The sequence below is a fragment of the Phaethon lepturus genome, unplaced genomic scaffold, assembly GCF_000687285.1.
Source record: "Phaethon lepturus isolate BGI_N335 unplaced genomic scaffold, ASM68728v1 scaffold12658, whole genome shotgun sequence".
Lineage (NCBI taxonomy): Eukaryota > Metazoa > Chordata > Aves > Phaethontiformes > Phaethontidae > Phaethon > Phaethon lepturus.
Window position 1 is genome coordinate 22,315 of NW_010559773.1, and position 12,537 is coordinate 34,851.

The following is a 12,537-nucleotide window of genomic DNA, read 5'->3' on the forward strand; positions in this document are numbered from 1 at the left end:
AGATATTTTCCTTTGCAGAAAACAGTTAGAAACAATCAAATTACATGGAACTTCAACTAAAACAATGTTTATAGATGCTCTAAAGCAAGAAAGTAAAATAATTTTAATGTTTCAAGCTGTTATAATGGTATTAATGCAAGTTCTGTCAATAATAGTGAGCAAAATAGACAAAATCAATAATACCATCTGCACGATGGAAAGCTACTGCTTGTTCCACTTCCTCTGAAAGTGTATTTGATTTACTACTTGGCATAGGAAAGCTGAATTCACTATACTGGATCTTAGCCTAGCAAGCGTACCCTAACAGAGACGTACAAATGTAGTCTGTGTATCTTACTTTTATAGTTATACGAGAATGTGTCTTCTGCTTGGTTGAAGCTTTCTCTTGAAGGTGTGGGAATCTATGCAAGTAACTTACTCTGATAGAAATAGTGTATGGGGCAAATTAAATTCCTTTTTCTAATTTCCATTCACTGCCTATGAAATTGTTTTATATTTCTCTTTACCAACTCTGGGGTGTTTTTAGGTGACAAAAAGACTAAGAAAAGGCCTTTAAATATATATTTCTTTATACTTTTTGTCTTACACTGTCCATAAGGTTTCAGTTACTATTCTGATCAGCAGAGCCCATTTGTAGCATCTTTGCCCAAAGATAGTGTTACAGCCACATGCTGTTACTTACTAGACAAGCTTACTTAATAAACTTGTACTTCACTGTTAAGTGACTGTACTGATATCCAGCTGTATAAATCAGTGACTTGATTTCCCCCCTCCCTCCCTATTTACATTAGGACAGTTCAGCTCTTACTGAACTTGGTAAAGGTGAGAGATCGCTTAGTTTATTAAAAGAAAAATATAAGGCATCTGATCCATGTTTTTAAATCTTCTTTTAGTTTATCACTCTACTGTAATCTAAAGACACTTTTCTTTTACTATACTACCTGCAGAGGGATTTTAATGCAATTTGTGAGTAGACCACTTGCTCGTGATTTGAGTTTTTTGCGTGTTGTTTTTGTTTTGTTTTGTTGTTTGTGAGTCTTTTCTGGACATGTGCACGTTAACCATTCCTTTTTGTCTTTTTAGGGACCTTTGTCGCCAGGATAAAGTGTGTGAATATTACTTCAGCATAGATGCAGATGTCGTGCTGACAAACCCGAAAACGTTAAGAATACTGATAGAACAGAACAGGTGTAGTATTTTCTGATTTTACAGAATTTCTTCCAACTTGAAGGGATTCTCTGGGGCCTATCCAGAGAAAATAAGATCCCGTCTGTTCTTGCAGAGTTAGATCCTCTTTGTTTACTTGTGGTGTTTGATTGCCGTAGTTCATAATGGGCTCAGAGGACAACAATTCACAAAGCATTTTGTTCCTGTCAAGCAACAGTTCCTGGTGTGAATTTCAAATGCTTCAGAGTTCCTCTGAAGGGAATGATGTGTTGAAAGCAGGTTTTATGAAGTGAATTAAGATTTCACTGACTAATTATTTCAAAGTTGGTCACATGCAAAATGTCAAAAAAAAAAACCCCTCAACCCCGAACAACAGCAAAGCAACCCCAAGCCAAAACCAAGCAAAAACTCCCTAGAGTTTATTACTGTAGTATTGCAGTATTATTACTTTCTTTTTAAATCATAGATGCAATAGAATAGTGAAAAGGTATAGGAGATGAAGCAGCTGTAACAACCAGTTTCATTATTATTAGTATTATTACTTTAATTTACTAATTATTAGTATTTTTACTTCAGTTAGTTATTATGTAATTAGTATTAATTATTTCATTATTATTAGTGTTATTATAGTCTCTTAAGTTACACAAAGCTGTGACTCTATCAGCAGACTGGGCCAGCTGTGAATGCTGTGCACTTCACTCCTGCCAATTTGTAACTTCCCGTTAGGTAGGTAGGTGGTGTTTGCCTCTTCAAAACGAATCTGTGAATCTCAAGTATATCACAGAAAGAAAAATTATTAATGTCTCTTGACCACTAGTGAGAAGGGACGGAGCTTAAGTACAGATGTGGCTGTTGGTCCTTTGCATTATATTCCTTGTAATGCTTATTGTTGTAGAAAGTAGCTAAAAGCCAGATATGCTAGGTAGAAAAAACAAGCTTTTCAAAATATGTATACTGGTAAGCACCCTCCTAAACAAAGTATCATTTTTTCTTTTTATTCTTGGTCAACTTAGATTTCCCCTTTTGACCCTGTTAAATTTTGTCTAAGCTAAGTCTCAGTGTTCAGTGTGTTGCTTTGTTGTGTGTGTTTTTTTTTTTTTTTTTTTTTATGTCTTTGACTTTGTGATGCTTTTTGCCATTATGCTATGGGCAGTATTTTTTTGCTTTACTGAAAATCAAGCCACATCCAATTTATAGGAGTCTTTGCTTCTGTTACAATGATGTTGTTTCTGGGCAGTGGGTACTTAGATGCTGGTTCTTTCAACTTAAGCTCAGAACAGCTGTTCCAAGACTTGACAGTCATTGGTGTTCTAAGTACACTATATTCCAAACTGAGGAAAGCTGGTATATTTTGATATATAGTCTACATAAAACAGTTCATATTTTCTTATGCAATGTATCACTTTACAGAAAGATAATTGCTCCACTCGTAACTCGTCATGGGAAGCTTTGGTCCAATTTCTGGGGTGCTTTGAGCCCAGATGGCTATTATGCTCGATCAGAAGATTATGTTGATATTGTCCAAGGGAACAGAGTGTAAGTAATTGTATGCTGATTTTTAAAGTCAAGGCACTGAGTATGGTTGTTAGCAACATGTTCTTAACATTTTCATGCAATGTGGTATTCCTGAAGAGCTTAGGTTAGTTTTGTTGTTTAGCTTTCTCTATTTCATATAATGCATTTGTTTTCACATTTGTGTTTTTCCCATTCCCAGCTTGAATAAAAAAGCATTGTGTTTGACATGGTGAGCTGGTATTAGTAATAGACATAGTCATTACTAGTACCTGTCTGATTGTGTCTGGTTACTCTAGCTGTGCATAATACAGAAAATGGCAAGACAAATAGGAAACCCAAAACCCTGTATGCCAGGAACCTCAGTCAACAGAAATGATAGTTGCATTCATCAAATGACTTCTTCATCTCTTTGGGGCAAATGCAAAAAAAAAAACCCTATAATTTCTTCACGTGTTCCTTCGTGTATATTATGTCAGATATATCTTAAGGAGCTCTTGAGAAATACTTTTGTTACATAGCCTTTTGGGTTTGTTCTTCCCCTAAAGGAATGTGATGTAAGTTGTTCTAAGCTTGACTTTCCCACCATGTGGTGATGCCTTTTCATTGCCCTGGAAGAATAAAAGGTCTAAAACAGATTCACTGCTTGAATAGGACTGGCTGTATTTCAATTGCACTGAAAGATGTGCTCGTGGCACTGGGAGGGAGGAAATCTGAGAGTGAGCATTGTGACAGGAATGCTTTTTTTGTTGATATTGGCCCAAGTGACATAAATACGTGGCCTGCTGTGGTCCGTGGGTATTTGTGTGAGGAGGTCAGACCAGCTGTGTGAAGCCTCAGTGAAGTCTTTAAACTCACTTAAAAATCTGTTTCAGAATTATTTTCTCCATCTGGTAGTGTAGAATAATATTATAAAAGAGTTTGACTGAGTGCCTTAACTATGGAAACATCAAGTACATTTGTAGTTAAAAACCTTTAGAGAATTTGACCTTTCTATTTTTTTTATAGCAATACTTCATAAAAGTTGAATTACTGCCTACGCCTACATTTGAGATGTCCACAATGTCCAGCTGTAGTTTTTCAAATGTCTTGGGAGCCTTTCAGCTTCATTTCCTTGAAACTTGCTTAGTCTTGTCAGCAAATACAGAGGCATTGATTTGATAGAATAGACAACAAATTAATGTTCATGGCTTTAAACTATTTGCATTTTTTGTTTTTACAGAGGAGTATGGAATATTCCATATATGGCTAATATATACTTAATTAAGGGACAAACTCTCCGATCGGAGATGAAAGAAAAGAACTACTTTATGCGTGATAAGTTGGATCCTGATATGGCTCTCTGCAGGAATGATGTATCTATAACAGCTTGCTTTTAAATACACGCAGACTTCTTTGTGTCCTGCTACACCTGACTGCTTCACTTGATTGATCTTGGATATTATAGTTTTACTTCTAATTCAAAGTACTGGCCAATTTTTGTGACATAGAACATCTTAGGTGTATTTCGTTAAATTGTTGAGAACCGAGGTTTTTGCAAGGCCGGTGCACTCGCTGCATGATGGTTTTTATTTAAATGCACTGAAAACTTCTATTGAGGTTAAAATACCTTCCTCAGCGGAATCTCAACAGTATAAAAGAGGGCTCAACTTCTCTGCTGTGTATGACTTCAAACTTACCAATGCATTTAGAGCATCTCTATTATGCACATTTTTATACAATGTGATACTTCTAGCCAAGTAAGCTGGAATATTTTGCAATTTTATATTTAAGTAGATACATATTTGAATTAATGATGGGCAGTGTTGATATAAAAAGCTGAAGTGATTTAGGAAGTTGTATGAATCTTCTTAGGGAGCATGAATTACTCATTGATTTTTCCAGGTAGATTAAAACTGTATCAGAAATTTGTTACTTGCATTAAGCTGTAAGTAATGAGAGAAAACGTATTTGTACTATAAAAATATGAATATGTAAATCCGCATTTCTACTGATATTTACACTAGTTTCAGCACAGAAACAAATAAGACCTAAACCAGACCTATTTCCAGACACTGTAGCATTGAAAAATAATTTTGCTGAATTGAACAAGAAAAGTTGGCAAGTATTAATTTTTTTATTCCCTCATAACAAGGCATGATCTCCTTTGTTTGTACTGATTCTTCAGAACATCCCCGTTCAATTCTGTTGTATTCAAACCTCAGCATCAGTTATCGCAAACCTGTGCTTCCCATGTGCTCATTAAACTAATCTGACTGGCTCATCAGAAAATTGCTTTCTCTTTTCCTCTTTCTCAGTCTGTGCTGCAAGATGGTCTGGTACGTGCTTGTTTTTGTATTGCAGCAGATAAGAAGGGGCTGGTGGAAACAGCTTTGACATGCGTATTATGAGCTTTGCTTGGAGATGCATGTTGTCTGTAAAGGCATATCAGCTTTTGATCAAAGGCTGCTATTTCCCTAATGTAACTGTGGAAACCTACTAGTAGTCGGAAACGGAGAAAGATTATGTATCAGAAAACTGATGTGATGATTCTCCTTCATTTTAGACTTTACAAAGGGAAAAAGACTCCCCTTCTTCGGAAACATTCCATATGCTCAGACCCCCAAAGGTGTTGCTTTATTTTTTTTATTCATTAGTTGTTATTACATGCAGTATTATTCTACCACAAGAAGATACTTCTCCTCTGTTCACTTACTCTAATGAAATACCGCTCTAGCTTTCTCTTCAGTCTTCCAAGTGTCAAGTTTTTGCCAGGGACAGCTTATTCATGACCAGCTCAGAGTCTTAGGGAGGCTTCTTGTTTCCTGAGGGAGGTTTCTCAGTGCTTCTGAGGTGAAGGTGTGCTAAGCTGTGCTTCCGTAGCTAAAATCAATTCAGCAGTCCTAGGAAGGACTAAAGCTTAAATCACTAGCAGGTCAGCCAGGCGCTCTCGGTGACCACACAGGGCAGTTTGTGAAATCATCACTTCAAGCTGTTTTTCTTGACCCAGACCCTCCTTATTCTCCCTGCTGCAGTTACTTTATGATTTGGTAAGTGCCCAAAAGTGGGCACGTGTTTAACATAATCAGTATCTTTCTAACAGTTGAACTCTTTTTCAGACAAAAAAAATAGGCAGAAATAACAAAGTATCCAAATGGTACTGTCTTCATCTGCTGCAAATCCAAAGTCACAAACGCTTCTGAAGTGAAGTTTTAGTCTGAAAAACAGTAAACTAAAAAAACCCCACAGAACCTAAATTTCTTTAAAAAAAGACTATTTTCTGCTACTATTTCTAATCAAGAGAGTTTTGTTAATAACTTCTTTTAATAGCTCAAGAAAGCTGTATCTTACCACACTTGATATCTTGCACATATTTTGCAATGTTTGCTTCAGTGAACATACTTCAGTGCTCTGCTGTTTTGTACCCCGATTTGAATATTCTTATTTGCTGTATTTGCCAATATCTTTTTATTTCAGGCCAATTCACCAGAAGGATCATGTAGTGAATACTCTGAAATAAGTTTCTTGTTCTGACTTCCAGTAGACATTTTACTGCTAGCTTATTCTTTCAGTTTTTAATCAGAAACTAAACCCTAGATGTTGGTTTTCTTGTATGAACATTCTCAGTTTGAGAACAGATGCTTCCAGTGTGTGTGTTTAGGTTTTCTGGAAAACAAATCAACCAACCACTCTTCTGTTTTTTCCTTCCTGTAACTGTGTGTGAGTTTACGTTATGAACAATATATGTTCTGGTTTAATGTGTTTAGAAAATAAATTCAACTAAATGGTTGTAAACAAGAAATTATGAACACTAGTTGGTGATTAGAATCAACCACGTGAAAGTTAAAGAAGCTAAATGAATAGCACATGTGTAATACGTATGTACAAGTGTGTGATTGTATTTTATGAAAGTGCAGGCATAATCAAACATACTTTTTTAAAATATCATTTTTGATAAGATGGACAGTTTTGCTAATGACATTTTCTCTACTTGGTATAGGGTGTTTTCATGTACATTACCAACAGACATGAATTTGGAAGACTTATTTCTACAGCCAATTACAATACCTCCCACTACAACAATGACCTCTGGCAGATATTTGAAAATCCTGTGGTATGCATCTAATTGTTAATGAAACAGTTGTTTTATTTGAAAAAATTGTAAAGTTTATGTATTGTAAAGGACTTGGGATTTAAAGACTTTACATGGAGAACGTTTGTTTATTATGCACTAAACATTGGTTGTGTACTAAAAGGTGTTCTTTACCATCCACTTAAGCAAATGACAGTATATCATATCACATCACAAGCTAAGTGATCACCAGAGTAAGGAGTTGGAGATATGGCCCTGATGTAACAGGTTTCATGATTTTTGACATAAGAACCAGTTTGTTTATGGGTGTAGGAAGTTGTTTGTTTGCAATGCTACTCATTTGCTCTACTGAAAGAATATAAATTATTTTTTGTCACTTATAAATCAGTTTGTTCTGTTTTAATGTTTTAAAATCATGTTTTTTAGGACTGGAAGGAAACCTATATAAATCCCAACTACTCGAAGATCTTCACCGATAATATAGTAGAACAGGTGGGCTTAAGTAGATTTCTTAAAATCTGTGGGACTGACTGATAATAAATTGGCATACAGTAACTATTTCCATGCAAATACTGTTTTGGTCTGTGGCTGAACAGCTTTTTGATGTTTTGGGTTGGAACTGAATCTTTGCTGTTTTGAAAACTAGATGAGAGGACTCCAAAAAATAATTGCTGGCTTACTCAGAATAATTTAGTTGTCCAAGTAATTGCCTTCTCCAAAATACAGATGTATTTACCTTATTTGAACTAGCTAGTACTGCTAGCAGAAGGCCTAATAAAATTTCTGTAGCAGATTGCTGTGTTTTCCGGTGTCTAGTAAAGGCAAGCTCATCTAGACAACTTCCTGGGGTGTGCCTTTCCCTATGGATTCCTAAGGTCTGACAACCATGAATCCAAGGTAGAGCCTCTTGCTGGCGGTGCGGAGGCGTTTTTTTTTCGTTTGCCTGGCTGCTTGCTTTCATGCAACTGATCTGGACAGAGCACTTCTAAGATGGTAATTGTTGTACCAGTGTTGGATGATCAGTTCTGTGACAATAGGGGACAGTGATTTAATGAATTTTGCTTCCTTAATAAGCTGGGATAAATTGTTTTTGTGTTTAAAACAAAGTTAAGTTTTAAACTTTTTTGTAATAGCTTGTAATGTAGAAGATTGGGGTTGTTCTTTAGATGAACCAAGGCACAGAATATGTGGGTACACTGATGCAGCTGTTAATGCTGTCTCATGGCTTATAAGGTAGCTCATAGTTTTTGCTTCATTCTGTGAGAATGTGCTTGCAGATCAAGATAAAAATTATGTAGAAGTATCTGAATTATGGCTCAGATGAGAACAGCTGATATACTGTAGTGACTAAGAAAAATGAAGATGTCCTTTTTTTAGCAGTTGAAAATAAAAGATAGCTTTAAAGGTGAACACTGAAAGACATTAATGTTGTTAACTTTTTAATTGCCTTTGTAGCCATGTCCGGATGTGTTTTGGTTTCCCATATTTTCTGACACTGCCTGTGATGAATTGGTAGAAGAAATGGAACATTTTGGACAATGGTCTGGTGGAAAACACCAAGTAAGTGTCCACCTATATAAACATGACCTTAATGAGTGAGTACCTTTATGATAGTAAGTCACAGTTTACTGCAACAAACAAACATTCCAACATTTGCCAATGATGAGACATCGGCATCATAGTATCAAATGCTTAGTTTAGTCTGCCAGGTAGCTTGTTGTTCAGTAGATTTAGAGACATTCCTCAATTAACCTTGAACTAGCAAATTCTGTCACTGACAGTGGTGCAGTTGCTGTAGTAGTTATCAACATCTATCCAAGATCATCCTCGGATAACTATCGGATAAGCGTTCAGAGAAGTTTTACTCGTTTAGCTGTTCAGTACTAATTTGTCAGACTTGTCCCCCTAAGCAGTTGCCCACAAATGTGGGTAGCTATTGTGTTTTTGTTTGCAGAAAGTTTAAGGTATTAATTAACTACTGCTAAAATTAGAGGAACATTTATCATATTCACAAACGTGGTACCTTGGAAATTGGATAAATTATAGTCATTATTTTACTGCAGGGAGGAGCCTCCAGAAAGGATTTTAACATTCTTCAAATTAAAAATTTATTTAACACTTATTACCATGTCAAGTTGAGGCCTGTACTCTCTTGAGTACAGTACAACTGCAGTTGCATCTACATCTCAGTAGATAAGGGCTTCCTGGGGTAATGATGTTATTTACAGGCAATACATCCAAATACTGACTAATATTAAAAAAAAAAAAAATTCCTGTGAAATTACTGTACAGCAAGCTCACATATGCCCACGAAAGCATTGCTTTGCTGCAGTTTTGTGATTCTGCAGATTTCACATAAATATTTGTAGAAGTCCCAGAAGTATTCCATCTCTATATTTCAAGGCTATTTATGGTGCTTTCATTAGGACAGCCGTATTTCTGGAGGTTATGAAAACGTCCCAACTGATGATATTCATATGAAGCAAATTGGACTGGATAATGAATGGCTGCATTTCATAAGAGAGTTCATTGCACCGGTAACGCTAAAAGTGTTTGCTGGCTATTATACCAAGGTATGTGTTCAGAATTTTTGCAGGTAATTACTGCGTGGCATGAGTAGTTCTAAGTATTTTATTGAATATACCCTATTCGGTTTGGTTGGGGAGGTTATAACTACTGCTGCATCATGTATAGATGAATGTTACTGTTAACTTTAAACAAAAAAATTAAACCCAAGAACCCTGTGTGTGACTTGGAAATTCATGTGTTGAAGTCTGACTGTATATTTTGTTTCAGGGGTATGCTTTATTGAATTTTGTTGTAAAATATAGCCCTGACAGACAACGGTCACTCAGACCTCATCATGACTCCTCTACATTCACAATCAACATTGCTCTCAACAAAGTCGGAGAGGACTTTCAAGTAAGTTCACAACTTACTGACTTAAAAAATGTCCTTTGAGTGTCTAATATTGTTTCCAAGTTGGAATCCAAATGGATATACTTAAAGACAGTGTTGAAAAGGAAAAGATGTATGTCAGAAATTGAGATATATTATTCCTTGGTGTTTTTTGACAAGTACTAAATTCGCTTGATTGCAGGATCCAGGACTGTTGATGCAGTCAGGCTGAAATGGTCAAAATGGTTTCAGATGGTGCAGGAGAAGGGGTTTAAAGAAAAACTTCGAAGATGTTAGCCATTTGATTTTTAACATTTCTGAAGTGCTTTGTATTTGTACAGTGAAAACCAATTTTTCAAAATACTTTAAATAATGTCAGGTTGTCTCAAATGACTTCTTTTCTTTACAACTTTTTCAATGATTGTTTTTTAGATCAGCCACAGAATGAAAGTTTTGAACTGTTGTTCCTGTTTTTTTGTGGGTTTTTTTCTGAGATGAATCAGTATCACAGTAGAAAATAATTTAACTAAACAGTCCCCAAAGTGTGGCGATAAGCAGGGCAGTGGCAGCAATATCCAGCTTCGACTAGTAGAGAAACTTAACCTGTTTGTTTATAAACCTACATTATTCACAATCCTACTTAACAGGCATGTGTGTTTCTCAAACTTGCTGCTTTAGAAAGCATACCTTCAGTTTAAAAGCAACAGCCAGATTAATTTATTTAATACTTGTTTAAATGCTATCCTGGATAGGGATGCAGTCCTGGAACAGGGCCTGTGAACGTGATTCGCTTCTCCCTGGTATCATCTGCAGTAAAATTATTGAAGATCTGTGTGTCAGAGTTGCTACTTGAATGAGTTGTTATCTAGGGAATGCTAAAGCAAAGCAAGGGGAGATCTTTGATTGCAAATGCATGTCTGTTATGTATTGCTCCAAAGATATATAGAATCGTAGAATCATTAAGGTTGGAAAAGACCTCTGAGATCATCAAGTCCAACTGTCAACCCAACACCACCATGCCCACTAAACCATGTCCCGAAGTGCCACCTCTGCACGTTTTTTGAACACCTCCAGTGATGGTGACTCCACCACTTCCCTGGGCAGCCTGTTCCAATGCCTGACCACTCTTTTTCCTAATATCCAACGTAAACTCCCCTGGCGCAACTTGAGGCAACCTTGGTAGTAAGGATAATAATAAAAAAAAAATTGTTAACAACCTATTAATAATAGAAAAATAAAGTTGTGGATAAATAAAAAGGAACTTACTCAAAAAAACACAAGGTAAATGTTTGGGATTTTGTTTTGTTTGTGTTTTGACTGCAGGGAGGTGGATGTAAATTTATTAGGTACAACTGCTCCATTGAGTCTCCCAGGAAAGGATGGAGTTTCATGCACCCAGGAAGACTTACTCACTTACATGAAGGACTTCCTATCTTGAATGGCACAAGATACATCGCAGTATCATTTATTGATCCTTAATTTTATTCCGCCCCCCCCCCCTTCAGCAGTGTTTGATTCTTTACATAAACATTTATTTATAGATTTCTTCTGGAAGATGGATAAAAGAAACTTTAAGTTGCTGTTCCTAGACAGCAAACTTACTTTGGGCTAAAAGAATGAAAAAAAGAAAATGTTCTAAAATTTTTGAAGATTTCTCAATATCTGCTCTGAGCCTTGAGTCACAAAGTAAACATGTCCTTCTTGGTTTTCCATTCCGCTGTCTTAAAGAGTAGGTAAGGAGGGAAAATGAAAAAGCATTTTATAATGAATCCATTTCTTTGTTGAAAAAAACCCCAAACAATCCTAGATACAAAATTATCTGAAAAATTTATCGTGGTTTTCATTCAGTAAAGTTTTTGTGGTGTGTATATTTGGTACCAAACAATTAAAAACCACAGCATAAAACCAAAATCAAGTGAGTCTTGTATACAGTTGCTGGGGATAAGCAATAATTCCATATGCTGGTATATACTGAAACGAAAAAAATCTCAATAGCCTGTTTTCTTAATTTTCAATACTGAAATGTGCACCTTTAGAAGAAAAAATAAGTTAATTGTGGAGATGGAGCAAGGATTAAATAATGTAGCTACAAAAAAATGGTTTATCATCTGTTCTAAAAACTCATCCTGTTGAAAATTTACTTTTCTTCACCAAGTGACCTTCCGTTAAAATGAGTTATTTTTCTAAATATGTAATTGCACCCAATTGATACTGGAAATTTGATGTTTATTTTCAGAATGCTCGTAAATTTTAATAATAGGATGTTTTATAAAGACAATTTTCTACTCTTACTTAAAAGTACTTGAATTTTGTATCAGGAAAATGAAATCGTGGTGGTTTCTCTTTTAAAGCTAAGGGTCTTAACTTGCCGTTTATTTTAAAGAAATGGGTTTAAAATATTCCTACTGTATCTACTGTTTGTAATTTAAAGAAACTTGAAGCAAACTATTTCAAAGTCTACCGTGCCAAAATGCACAACTTGTTGGAAAAACTTGTGAAAAATAAAGGGTAACTTTAAATTAATGTAGCAGCTTTTACTTGACTGTATTAGGTAGTTTCTTTGCACGTTGCCATTGTTCTTACAGAAATTGTATTTATTGATGAATATTTTAAAAGGAATTGTAGATATATTTAGATTGGAGGTTTCTCTAAGTGTCGTTTTTGACTTATTTACTCTGTTACTACTGAAATGATTTCTCATGTGTGTTGCTGCCTGTGTACATCACAAAGTGCATCACACTTTCAGAACGACCCCAGCAGGATAGATGTTTCTTGTTTTCTGTACCAACCTTCTTTTTTATAGATAGGATCTTTTCCATGATCTAAACAGTAGTTCACTTTTTAACTGCTAGTATTTGAAGAAACTTTATAGCACGTTTCCTAAACAG

The 12,537-nt window shown here is 35.6% G+C and overlaps 1 protein-coding gene across 1 annotated transcript in view; it reads left to right on the forward strand.

Moving 5' to 3' along the window:
• Positions 1-11,396, forward strand: part of PLOD2 (procollagen-lysine, 2-oxoglutarate 5-dioxygenase 2) — a gene marked incomplete at its 5' end in the record, with an annotated part of 29,929 nt that extends 18,533 nt beyond the window's left edge. The window contains 10 exons of the mRNA XM_010293485.1: positions 1,084-1,188; positions 2,578-2,703; positions 3,902-4,034; positions 6,149-6,157; positions 6,659-6,772; positions 7,178-7,243; positions 8,207-8,311; positions 9,178-9,324; positions 9,548-9,673; positions 10,973-11,396. Coding sequence (XP_010291787.1) covers positions 1,084-1,188; positions 2,578-2,703; positions 3,902-4,034; positions 6,149-6,157; positions 6,659-6,772; positions 7,178-7,243; positions 8,207-8,311; positions 9,178-9,324; positions 9,548-9,673; positions 10,973-11,128 — 1,087 coding nt within the window. The remainder of the gene's footprint in view (positions 1-1,083; positions 1,189-2,577; positions 2,704-3,901; positions 4,035-6,148; positions 6,158-6,658; positions 6,773-7,177; positions 7,244-8,206; positions 8,312-9,177; positions 9,325-9,547; positions 9,674-10,972) is intronic.
• Positions 11,397-12,537: the final 1,141 nt, after the last annotated feature.